Genomic DNA, 13,842 nt, shown 5'->3' on the forward strand with positions numbered 1-13,842 from the left:
GTGTTGATGCAACAGTAATTCTGCTCATTATGAGAGGAACTGCAGGTTCAGACATTTGTGCATGTGTGCGTATGTACAATTATCAACGATCCTCTCCTGACACACATCATATCTTTGTGGCCTGTGATATATCTACTGTAGTAGATCTACAGCACTGATCTATATATGACTGGATCACTCATCACATTCTAAACTGCCAAAAGGCAGTGAAGCCACAGAAGTGTTTGATCAGCCGTCTTACTATTCCCTACCAGCAGAGAGCACCATTGAGTCACATGCAAACCACTGACCTTAAATCACCCGATTTGAAGCAAATCAGTCAAACGGGATTATTTTTTATGTTGTGTGTATGTAAATTTATTTTTAATTCATGTTATCTGCGGTGTTTATGGTCTTTTTGGGCAGGATAAGGATATATTTAAACTGTTTAGGTGTGTGTGTGCTGCGCACTGACAACACAGGTAACTGATCCAACACAAAATATAGCCTATTTCTTTATGTACGTAATTATGCAGGAATTATTAAATATGAACCTATTATAATCAGAAATTGATTTGAATATACAATGAATACAATAGCTTCTGTTAAAATTGCTCTATACTGAAATGAAAAACTTAATTAACCATCTTGAAATAAAGCTTCATGTCTGTAATGTCTGTATTCAGTTATTTCTCTGAATAAATTATGATGTGTATATTTTTAATGTCCTGACTGAGCAACATCTATTTCAGACTCTGCAAGATCACGCATATGTTTACTATCATTATCTACTGTTTCCATGTAAAATGTTGAATGCTAAATTAATAATTTAACCACCATTTAAATCATTACCTGCTTCAAAATTAATGCTGTTAACGAAAGCCTTGTTGAAACATTTGCAGTTAGCAGCTACTGTATGAATAAAAACAGTATAACAATTATATAAACAATAAATAACTGTTCAAGGCGAAAAAAGGTATGTGTGTATACAAAGCATAACTCTTTCTTCAGATTTCAGAATGAGCACTTTGTCATTTGTTATACGTTGAGGTCGTGTCTGTCTGGTATTTTTCATGTTCATGATGTTCGCTAATGTAATTTAAAAAGGCTGACTTATCTGATGTTTTCTCGTTAAAATCATACAATTTCCTATTAATTCAATAGAACGTTTACACACACACTAGGGATAACTAATATGGCAGCGCAGTGGCTTCACTTTCATGACGTCATGAGCAATCCAGTTCTCTATTCTAGATCAGTGATCTACAGTGTTGTGAATCTGAGCTTGATGGACATTAATGTACAGTGCATTCAGTAACTTTTAAACAATCAGGTTAATAAATCACACTGAATACGTTTTTCATTAGAAATGTCCACAATAACACAATCATAAATGTTAACTATCGAAGCTCATCCAGCACATCTAGTGACCCAAAATGTGTGATTAACCTGTAACTTTTAATACAACTAAACTGTGCTGACATTTATCATCAAAACTACAGCAGCTGCAGCATCTCATCTTTCATGTTTGAACATTTTGAACATTTTTCATGCAAAAAATTGTATACTTAATTAGTGAAATATTATAAAATTTATACATAATATAAGTAATTTACATGTGTATAACTTATTTAACATTATTTCATCAGGTCTCACCTCAGTGTGTTGAGTTGACAGTTTGGATCCTGTAGTAAATCACTGAGCAGCTTCACTCCTGATTCTCCAGGATCATTTCCTGTGAGATCCAGCTCTATCAGGTGTGAAGGGTTTGATCTCAGAGCTGAAGACAGAGCTTTATAACCTTCTTCACTGATACTGCAGTCTGAAAGTCTATTAGAAAATATGTTATTCTTCATTATAACACAGATTGTCACACAAGTACATGTTCTAGAATGAAGAAAATAAAAAGATGCACTACAGGATTTTTGGCCTGAATGGACTCTTTTCACAGTAAAGTTGGGTAAAGTTATATATTGGTGAACTGAAACTACAACAAATGCAATTTTAATTTTCCACAATTATAACCTACAGTTAATCAAAATTACTCAACCCCTCAGAGATTGTAGCAAAAATGGCAAAGTCAACAGAGATCTAGCAAAAGCTATAGAGAATAAATAACTGTATTACTTTAGAAAGTATAAGACTATAAGAAGATTTCCAAGACATTAAAAGTTTCCTAGAGACACAGATCAATGGACTTTCCTGCAGGACAGTCATCCCAAAGTACATAATCCAAATATACTTCTGCTTGGTTCAGGGATGAGTCATAAAATGTATTTGAACAAGCGTCTTGAAGAAGGATTTAAATTTTGAAGGATTGAATGATAGATTAATTATTGTAATTATTATGTCTTAATTTATTTACTTTCAAATGTTAGGCCATCAGGCTTTTATTTTGGTGGAAAACTGAACAGTGACCTCTAAATTTCTGTGTTTAGTTCATAACAGGTTTATAAACACTTTGTTGTATACATCTGGTGAAATCTGTTAACATTGTCTGCCAAACAATGTTGGAAATTACATGAACACAAAACTAGGTGAACCTTTTAAATTTATGTTATGAACTCAAAATAACTTGTTCAACTGCCTTTTTTAATTTTATTTAACAGCCAATTATAACTTCTGCTCTTCTAACTTAAAATGCAGCCTTTTGGGATTTGATAACTGCATTACCCCATATCACAATTTATAGTTTATTTTGATTAATTGTACAGTCCTGGGCCGGGTTTCCTGACTTTAGAGCTTAAGAGCGTTTTCTACGAGTAATTTTGTAATCGTTCGTTATTGTTTCACGTGCGTTTCGTAACAATGCAATAAACACAGTTGCATGTAGCTGTGCTTTAAGTGCTACTTAGGAGTACTGAACTACTGAAATGTCATCTTATAGAATGGCTCTTAATTGGAGTAAACTATTGTTTATTAACGTTAACCTAATGCTGTGTTGCAGAAAGACAGCTTGTATATAATAACTATAACACAATACAATATTGTATTATATTTCAGTCTTTAATATTATACTGTACATAATAATATATAACATACTTTATATATTTATATATAATGTTAGGTAAAAAAAAATGTTAGCCTGAATGCAGTGTAAGTCGCTTTGGATAAAAGCATCTGCTAAATGCATGAATTTATTTAAATGTAATTATTTATATATAGTAGAGAGAGATAATGTAGAGTTGTAGAGAATGTAGAGAATGTGGAATGTAGAGTTCATGCTGCAAATTTCACTGAGTTGAAGCAGTTCTGTCCTCAATTATGTGGCAAATGATCTAGGTTGATGTTAACAGATGGATCTTCTAAACCAAACACTACAGATTGTCACAAAACTTACCTCAGTATCTCTAATTTGCAATTAATATTTTTCAATCCAGTGCAGAGCATTTTAACTCCATAATCCTGCAGATTATTATTGTTCATGTTCAGCTCTTTCAGACTGGTATCTGATCCAAGAACTGAAGCCAGAGCTGGACAGCTTTTGTCTGTTAAACCACAATCATTTAGCCTACAAGAGAAATAAATCAAATCACAGAGTTAGATACATGTAATACAATTGTAAATATATATATATATATATATATATATATATATATATACCAATTATTTTTAGATGAACAGTAAATACACTGCATATATATTAAGATTGCATTGATTCAAATTTCCTACTTAATAAAATATGTAAATTAATAACAGGTTTATATCATTAATGGCAATGAGTTATACATTTCAAAGTGCTGCTCTATTTTCTGGATGAGTGTCTTGAGGTGTAGAATCTGGAGGTTAATCATTTATGCATTGAGGATATGCAAGAGTACATCTTTTTTATAGCAGAAGTTGTAGAAAGTTGAACTGCATATTGGAGTAGAAATAACTATGGAACAATGTGTTTTATAATAACATGATGTGCTTCTTCTGTAGCTAACTAAACAGGGTCAGGGTTCTCAAAAGCTTTGTAAGCCTAAGAAGTTTGTAAAAATGATCGTACGACTGATCTTAATATCACTGTCTGTTTCCCAAAAGCATCGTAACTTAAGTAGCACTTGAAAATAATCGTAGATCTACGAGTGCTCTGGAGTAATCGTTAAGCCCTAAGTGCATCGTAAGAAGACAGATTTAATCAGTCACCTGCAGGACAATCGGCAGATTAAACCTTTAACTTGATTCAAGTGCAATGTGATTATAATATAAGGATTTTATTGTACACCTTATGACTCGTCTTTATTTTTTTTATTAAATTTATAATAAATGAAATAATTAAAAAGGGCTGAAAAAATAGAAATACACATTTAAAGTAAATGACTGAAAAAAAATAAAAGATGTAGGAAATGCTTCAAAGACAAACAATGTTGGAAATTACATGAACACAAAACTAGGTGAACCTTTTAAATTTATGTTATGAACTCAAAATAACTTGTTCAACTGCCTTTTTTTATTTTATTTAACAGCCAATTATAACTTCTGCTCTTCTAACTTAAAATGCAGCCTTTTGGGATTTGATAACTGCATTACCCCATATCACAATTTATAGTTTATTTTGATTAATTGAACAGTCCTGGACCGGATTTCCTGACTTTAGAGCTTAAAAGCGTTTTCTACAAGTAATTTTGTAATCGTTCGTTATTGTTTCACGTGCGTTTCGTAACAATGCAATAAACACAGTTGCATGTAGCTGTGCTTTAAGTGCTACTTAGGAGTCGCTGTCCGTTTTTCAAGTACTGAAATGTCATCTTATAGAATGGCTCTTAATTGGAGTAAACTATTGTTTATTAACGTTAACCTAATGCTGTGTTGCAGAAAGACAGCTTGTATATAATAACTATAACACAATACAATATTGTATTATATTTCAGTCTTTAATATTATACTGTACATAATAATATATAACATACTTTATATATTTATATATAATGTTAGGTAAAAAAAAATGTTAGCCTGAATGCAGTGTAAGTCGCTTTGGATAAAAGCATCTGCTAAATGCATGAATTTATTTAAATGTAATTATTTATATATAGTAGAGAGAGATAATGTAGAGTTGTAGAGAATGTAGAGAATGTGGAATGTAGAGTTCATGCTGCAAATTTCACTGAGTTGAAGCAGTTCTGTCTTCAATTATGTGGCAAATGATCTAGGTTGATGTTAACAGATGGATCTTCTAACCAAACACTACAGATTGTCACAAAACTTACCTCAGTATCTCTAATTTGCAATTAATATTTTTCAATCCAGTGCAGAGCATTTTAACTCCATAATCCTGCAGATTATTATTGTTCATGTTCAGCTCTTTCAGATTGGTATCTGATCCAAGAACTGAAGCCAGAGCTGGACAGCTTTTGTCTGTTAAACCACAATCATTTAACCTACAAGAGAAATAAATCAAATCACAGAGTTGGATACATGTAATACAATTGTAAATATATATATATATATATATATATATATATATATATATATATATATATATATATATATATATATATATATGTGTATATATATATATATATATATATATATATATATATATATATATATATATATATATATATATATACCAATTATTTTTAGATGAACAGTAAATACTGCATATATATTAAGATTGCATTGATTCAAATTTCCTACTTAATAAAATATGTAAATTAATAACAGGTTTATATCATTAATGGCAATGAGTTATACATTTCAAAGTGCTGCTCTATTTTCTGGATGAGTGTCTTGAGGTGTAGAATCTGGAGGTTAATCATTTATGCATTGAGGATATGCAAGAGTACATCTTTTTTATAGCAGAAGTTGTAGAAGTTGAACTGCATATTGGAGTAGAAATAACTATGGAACAATGTGTTTTATAATAACATGATGTGCTTCTTCTGTAGCTAACTAAACAGGGTCAGGGTTCTCAAAAGCTTTGTAAGCCTAAGAAGTTTGTAAAAATGATCGTACGACTGATCTTAATATCACTGTCTGTTTCCCAAAAGCATCGTAACTTAAGTAGCACTTGAAAATAATCGTAGATCTACGAGTGCTCTGGAGTAATCGTTAAGCCCTAAGTGCATCGTAAGAAGACAGATTTAATCAGTCACCTGCAGGACAATCGGCAGATTAAACCTTTAACTTGATTCAAGTGCAATGTGATTATAATATAAGGATTTTATTGTACACCTTATGACTCGTCTTTTTTTTTTTAATTAAATTTATAATAAATGAAATAATTAAAAAGGGCTGAAAAAATAGAAATACACATTTAAAGTAAATGACTGAAAAAAAATAAAAGATGTAGGAAATGCTTCAAAGACTGGGGAAAAATATGTCAATGACTTGCTGAAGTGCACGAAAACTAGCTGTGTATTGGACCCGGAAATAACGTCTCTCTCTCTCTCTCTACTGTATATGAATAAATACATTTAAATAAATGTATGCATTTAGCAGACGCTTTTGTCATGATCCGGTCACTGCACATCTGTTTATTCACCACAGACTTTCACACGACACAGTACACCCTGGACTACATTTCCCATAAACCCCTGCCTAGGAACTCATTATTGAACCACACCTGTTTCCTATCAGTGAAACATCACTCACATTGCGAAGTCTTGTTTAGTTCTGTCAGGCATTTCTGAGCGTTTTCCTAGTTTTTGTTCCTTCCTTGTTTGACTTCGGATTATGTATACCAACTGATTCTCTGCCACCTGCCCCAACCTTTGTCTGGTATTGTTACTGATTTCTGGATATCCATGGACACTCTTGATGCTGTTTCTGATTTCTGCCTGTCTGACCACTCTATAAATTAATACTGCAATTTAGGGCTGCAACTAACGATTATTTTGATAATTAATCTGTCGATTCTTTTTACGATTAATCGGTTTATGTACCTCTATTTTAGTTTTGCCCATTTTTTCCCCAAGTAACTTATTAATAAAGGGTCTTTATCATTCAACAGACTTTTCAGAGATTTTAACAATTTTGCATTGTCATATCCTCATCAAAAAAATACCTGGAGTTGTGTTTTATTATGTGCTAGTAATCCTTTGTCGAACTCTTCTGCAATCAAAACACTGACCCATACGTACTCTAGCAAATTTCACAAGGAGATTTCAAATAAAGTTTTCACCATGGCCGTCCTTAGGGCTCCTAAAGTAGTTTAACATCCCGAAACAAAGCTTATTAAGGAATCTTTCAGAACATATTTTCACTAAGAATAAGAATAAAACTGAATAAAATTGTAGTACATTGCATTTTACACCTGGGAAACAGCTTCATAGCTTATGCTGTGAAATTGTAAACAATCATTCGAATAAAGTGCCAATGGCATGAAACCTGAATGGAACTCACATTTTAAAGTAAAATCCATCAGAAAAAAAAAGTATTGAAAAAATGAAAAAGATTGGACAGACAAAAAACTTGCTGTGTGAAAAAGATCAGTGCATTTCAAATACATTTAAACATTTACCTCTCTCATTCAGTCATAATTAGGCTGCAAGACTGAATTATGAACTGGTAAACGACAAACTGATCACAGAACATGTTTGTAAAGCTTTAAATGTTAACTGTTAAAAAGCAATGTTATCAGCTTTTACGACTAAACATTGCAAACAACATTGTATTGGAGAATCTGAAAATATAAAAGTCAATTCAGTAGTGCAAAGTTTACAGGTTACTCTTTTTTTTTTTTGAAGGCTCAAAGTAAAGTACTCCCACACTTTGGATGACTTCGTTCGATTAGTTTTATCTTCCGCTTTTTTCTTTTTCTTTCTCGAGCTTACTCCACTGCCGTCTGTCTCCACCATCCCGCTGAATGCTGCAGAGAACTGTTCGGGAAGCACGTGACATAAAACGAGGCCAGCTATTGGCTATTCGCTACTTCTCCTGCTGTACTGGCTGAGTAAAACCTGCGGTGGCTCATTACTGCCGCACTGAGGTCACCACAGATTTAAAATATGCACGAAATGAGCCACTTATGGCAAATAAAAGTTATTTAGCAACTAATCGATGATTAAATTAGTTGACAACTATTTTAATAATCGATTTTAATCGATTAAATCGATTAGTTGTTTCAGCTCTACTGCAATTGGATCCTAGCGTGTCTGACTCCACATTACAGCTTTCAAAGCGACTTAGTGTATTTAGGCTAACTTTTTTTTAACCTAACATTACATATAAATATATAAAGTATGTTATATATTATTATGTAAAGTATAATATTAAAGACTATAATATAATACAATATTGTATTGTGCTATAATTAGTATATCCAAGTTGTCTGTCTGGAACGCAGCATTAGGTTAACGTCAATAAACAATAGTGTACTACAATTAAGTATAGTATCGCAATATTTTCCACGGCAATACTGTATTGATACACGGATGCCAAGTATCAATCTTTTAGTACACTATTTGGTAGAATAATAAAATCAATTTCTAGACAATCCACTAGACGGTTGTGTTGAGTTTTCTGGTGAGGTCAGCTGGGTCGCCTTCAGCATGCAGCAAGTTAGTAAAATAAAGATGACGCCATCGCAGAAAGTTATCAGGAAAGCCCCTTCTGCATTTAAATGCGGATGTATGGACTTGCTTTGGATTTGTAAACAAGGAGGGGATGTAGGTAGGTATTCACTGAATTTTCGGCATCCGCAAATTATCAAAGAGAAAACTGACCAAAAATGTGAGCAAAAAAAGCTACATATAATAATAGTAATATTATTAAATAATAAAAGTGTGTGTGTGTGTGTTCACTGCTGTGTGTGTGCACTTTGGATGGGTTAAATGCAGAGCACAAACTCTGAGTATGGGTTACCATAATTGGCTGTATGTCATGTCACTCACTCACTAAATCAGCAGTGTCCAAGCCTGCTATATATCAGTGTAGATTAATGTAATTTTAAGATGAGAACAAAACATGACAAAATATATTAACTTACAGAGCTCTTTTGCAGGTTTTGATGACCGCTGATAATCTAATGAGACACTCGTCTGATTTCTTGAATTTCTGAAGCTCAAACTCCTCCAGCTCCTCCTCTGATGTCAACAACACAAAGACCAAAGCAGACCACTGGGCAGGTGAAAGATCAGCAGATGAGAGACTTCCTTTGCTAAGGTGGGTCTGAATGTCTTTCACCAGAGTTTGGTCGTTCAGTTCATTCAGACAGTAGAACAGATTGATGGATCTCTCTGGAGACAGATTAGACTCTAATTTCTGCTTGATGTACTGAACTATTTCCTTTTTGCTCTGCTCATTTCTATTTTTCTGTTTCAACAGACCATGTAAGAGTCTCTGATTGGACTGGAGTGACAAACCAAGGAGGAATCGAAGAAAAAGATCCAGGTGTCCATTATCACTCTCTAGTGCCTTGTCCACTGCAGTCTTGAGCAAATCAATCATTGTTTTACTTTTATATTTCCATTTTGTAGACGCATGAACAAATATACTTTTCTTCTTCATGTCTAGAAACAGATGTGCATAAAGGGCTGCAATAAACTCTTGAATGCTCAAGTGAACGAAGCAGTACATGGTACCAAGAGTGATCCCTGTTTCCTCCTTAAAGATCTGGGTACACATGCCTGAGTACACTGATGCCTTATAGACGTCAATACCACAGGCTTCCAGATCTGTGTCATAGAAGATCACATGGTTTCTTTCCAGCTGATCAAATGCCAGTTTCCCCAGTGAAAAGATGGCATCTTTATCCCAGGAAACATCTGGTGTATGTTCTCCATCATACTTTCGTCTGCTCTGCTGGATCTGAAATCTGAGGAAGTGTGTGTACATTTGTGTCAGAGTCTTAGGAGTGTCTTCAGTATTTGACTCCTGCAGTGTTTTGGAGACATCATCAGTCTGATTGTTTTTCACAACATTATTTCTTTTCTCCTCTAAAATGTTCTGGAGAACAGTGGCTGAAATCCAGCAGAAGACTGGGATGTGGCACATGATAAAGAGACTCTTTGATTGTTTAACACGATCAATGATTTCTTTGGCCAGATTCTCATCCATGAATCTTTTTCTGAAGTACTCCTCCTTTTGTGCATCATTGAATCCTCGTATCTCTGTCAGCCGGTCGATACAGTCAGGAGGAATCTTACTGGCAGCTGCTGGTCTGCTGGTGATCCAGATGAGAGCAGAAGGAAGCAGATTTCCCTTGATGAGGTTCGTCAGGAGAACATCCAGAGAGACTGGTGATGAAACATCAGACCACGTCTCATTATCCTTAAAGTTTACAGGAAGTCGACATTCATCCAATCCATCAAGAATGAACAAGACTTTGAATTGATTTCTTCTCGTAAGGTTCAGTCCTTTTGTCTCTGGGAAAAACTGAGTTATAAGGTCCATCAAACTCAGTTTTTCTTGCTCCTTTAAGTTCATCTCTCTAAATGGAAGAGGAAATATGAAGCTGATATCTTGATTTTCTTTTCCTTCGGCCCAATCCAGAACAAACTTCTGCACAGAGACTGATTTTCCGATGCCAGCAACTCCTTTTGTCAGTACAGTTCTGATCTGCTTGTCTTGTTCAGGTGCTTCAAACAAATGTTTGCACTCAACCTGTATCTCCTGTGATTCATGACGTCTGGAAGCAACTTCAATCTGTCTCACCTCATGTTCAGTATTGACCTGTTCACTACAACCCTGAGTGATATAGAGATCTGTGTAGATGTTCTTCAGAAGTGTAGAGTCTCCTTGCTTTGCAATTCCTTCAGACACACATTGATACTTCTTCTTTAGGCTACACTTTAGCTGATGAATGAAGAACAGCTCATCTAAACACAGAAATAAAAGATTGTTTAGTCTCTGGGTTTATGTTCAGAACAGAATGTGGAAGTCTAAAGGAATTATTATAATAATAATTATAAATAAAATTATTAATTGACAGCACTGGAGTCTCTTACCTTCTAGAGTATCAGCAGCTTCATCTTGCTTCATCTCTCTCAGGAAGTAGAGCGTGAGATCAAGAGCTGCTTCTTTCATACTGCATCTGTTCTCATTAAAGTCCTTCACAAAGTATCGCATGTCCTCTTTTTGTAATATTTTCTTAAACATGTCCAGTTCATTTTTTAGAAATGTGATTATTTTCTTCTCAAGATCCTATAAACAAAGAACAAGAAAACAGAGGCGAAAGAACAAAATTAAACCAAATCCACATTCATTTGGTCCAAATTATATGATCCATAATTAAAAATATTTGTAAAAGAAACATTGTCCAATAACCAATTTATTTGTTATAAGTATAATCATTAAATATTATTTTCACCTGAAAGATTCCTAGGAGTTTGTCTGTGAAATTCTTGTGGTTCCTGTTAATCTGAAAGTCTGAGTCTAATGTCTCATAATGCAGCCTGTTAAAATGGTGAATAAAATTAAATGTGGTTAAGGCAATATATTAAACAAATCTCTTGCTACTGTTTTTTTATCAAACACAAAGAGCAAACTTCAGCTGTTAATGCTGCAGTTATAAGTTAATTCTGTTAAAGAGAAGGTTCTACTCAAGTACAAATGTAGGTTTTTCTGTCCTATAAGGAAAAAACTATTGACACTAATAACAGAAAGATGGAAATACATTCATGTTTCTATGGTGTATTTATGCCTCCTTGCTGCTGCTTGTGTAACTGTATTACTGGAAAGAAGCTCCAGACTGAGTTCAATAAAAAGCAAAGCAGATATTGTTCTTTGATTTATGGTTTTATTTCATTTCTATCACAGATATCCCAGTGGAGAAATTAGCTAGTGCCATAATATAAAACACATGAAATACCTTTCAGTAGCTGATGGGGTTTCCTCACTGAACTTCAGTGGTTCATCTTTTGACTGGTCACTCTTCACAGACACAGAGCTGGACACATGTGATCCTGATCTTACACTGATGACACAAAGAACAGAGTCTCATTTGAAAAGGTTTAATGTTGTGAATGGTCATTTCTGTAGATAGATGAACACATTCATGTTTGATTGTCACATTCATTATTGAATTTATGCTCTCTAGAGTCTGTCTGTGTAACTGTATTACTGGAAAGAAGCTCTAGACACAGTCCAGTGAAGAAAGAAGCAGAAACTCTGTGATTTATTGTATTATTTACTTATTTTCTATCACAGATACCCTAGTGAAGACATTAGCTAATGCTATGTTGTAACAAACCAAATGAAATACCTTTCAGTAGCTGATGGTGTTTCCTCACTGAACTTCGGTGGATCATCTTTTGAGCAGTCACTCTTCACAGACACAGAGCTGGACACATGTGATCCTGATCTTACACTGATGACACAAAGAACAGAGTGGGAACATTTTTAAAACATTAATACAATCAATTTCATAAATTCAAAAAAGAAAAAAAAAAGTTTCCTTCCATCACAGTAGAGTCGAAGCTCTCTTCTGTCACATCAGTAGCATCCTCATCTAACACACAAGCTTCATTTCTACCATTGTGCAACATTCAGCTTCATTCTCCTCAGTCTCAGTCGTCTCACTTCTCTCCCCTTCTTCATTTATATCTTCGCTAGCGATAGTGACACAGACCCCAGCTTCAACACTCTCACATCCTTTCATTATTTACAGCTTCAGCATCATTCACTTTCTCAGCACAGACACTTCTGATGTGGCCCTTCAATTATATCCACCAACTAATCAAAATCAGATTCATCTACATCATACTTCAAGACCATGTAAACCTGTCATCTAAAACAAATGACAGTGATTTACAGTCAAGCGGGATCTTTTTGATTTGGGAAACTACTGTATCATGTCTTAATCTCTACAAGCAAGAGTTGATCGTTACTGAAAGCTGGAACACATCTCTTCTGACTTCATATCTACAGATTACACACCAGGGCTGTACAGTGTGACATGTGTTGAACGTGCTATGAAAAATAATCGGTCTGTGCGATGAATAAATATACCACAGTAACAATGCATGCATGGGTTTGAGCCGGTTTACAAACCTGTTCTCCAGCAAATTGAACATTTAATGAGGTGTTTTACTACAAATTCATTTCATCACTCAAGTGTAACCATTTTTGGTCAAATTGTAGATCCTTACAAACAGACACAATGAACTTGGTGTTCTTTATAATATTTGTCAAATAAAGAAAAAGGTTTATCTGAAAACCTTAGTGACAGTTCAGATTCTGTTGGTTCAGATTTGGAAATTCACTGAATATTGCCTCTCATAACATCATAAAGTCTCGTTACACATTGATGCTATTTTTTATTAATTTGAAATGAAAGAATGAAAGAGATTAAAGTGAAGAAACTGAATTCAAACAGTATCTTTCTGGAGCTAAAAAAATAAACAATGTTCTGACTGCTATACATAATATTTATTGCTGTAGGATTAGTAGATGGAAGGGGAAGTCGTGGCCTAATGGTTAGAGAGTCGGACTCCCAATCGAAAGGTTGTGAGTTCGAGTCCCGGTCCGGCAGGAATTGTGGGTGGGGGGAGTGCATGTACAGTTCTCTCTCCACCTTCAATACCACGACTTAGGTGCCCTTGAGCAAGGCATCGAACCCCCAACTGCTCCCCGGGCGCCGCAGCATAAATGATGCCCACTGCTCCGGGTGTGTGCTCACAGTGTGTGTGTGTGTTCACTGCTCTGTGTGTGTGCATTTCGGATGGGTTAAATGCAGAGCACAAATTCTGAGTATGGGTCACCATACTTGGCTGAATGTCACTTCACTTCACTATCACTATGTTTTATTAATGCAATGATGCCCATCACAGACTTGTTATATGAGGAAAAATTAAGACATTCAGCGTGTTGTGTTAAATAATTACAGATCTGTCTCCAGAGTCAAACCACTGAGGTTCCTTCTGAAATTAGTTTGTGGATTATCTAACCTTAATATTATATTTAAAGGCCTATCCATCATATTTGAGCCATTCAATG

The 13,842-nt window shown here is 34.5% G+C and overlaps 1 protein-coding gene across 1 annotated transcript in view; it reads right to left on the reverse strand.

Moving 5' to 3' along the window:
* Positions 1-13,842, reverse strand: part of LOC132159275 (NACHT, LRR and PYD domains-containing protein 3-like) — a 62,113-nt gene that overhangs the window by 47,731 nt on the left and 540 nt on the right. Inside the window, exons 2-8 of the mRNA XM_059568808.1 lie at positions 12,110-12,214; positions 11,717-11,821; positions 11,216-11,300; positions 10,854-11,049; positions 8,894-10,724; positions 3,320-3,490; positions 1,640-1,809 (exon numbers count right to left, since the gene is read on the reverse strand). Of these exons, the coding sequence (XP_059424791.1) occupies positions 1,640-1,809; positions 3,320-3,490; positions 8,894-10,724; positions 10,854-11,049; positions 11,216-11,300; positions 11,717-11,821; positions 12,110-12,214 (2,663 nt within the window). The remainder of the gene's footprint in view (positions 1-1,639; positions 1,810-3,319; positions 3,491-8,893; positions 10,725-10,853; positions 11,050-11,215; positions 11,301-11,716; positions 11,822-12,109; positions 12,215-13,842) is intronic.

This window comes from Carassius carassius, chromosome 16 (genome assembly GCF_963082965.1).
Source record: "Carassius carassius chromosome 16, fCarCar2.1, whole genome shotgun sequence".
In the NCBI taxonomy this organism is placed as follows: domain Eukaryota; kingdom Metazoa; phylum Chordata; class Actinopteri; order Cypriniformes; family Cyprinidae; genus Carassius; species Carassius carassius.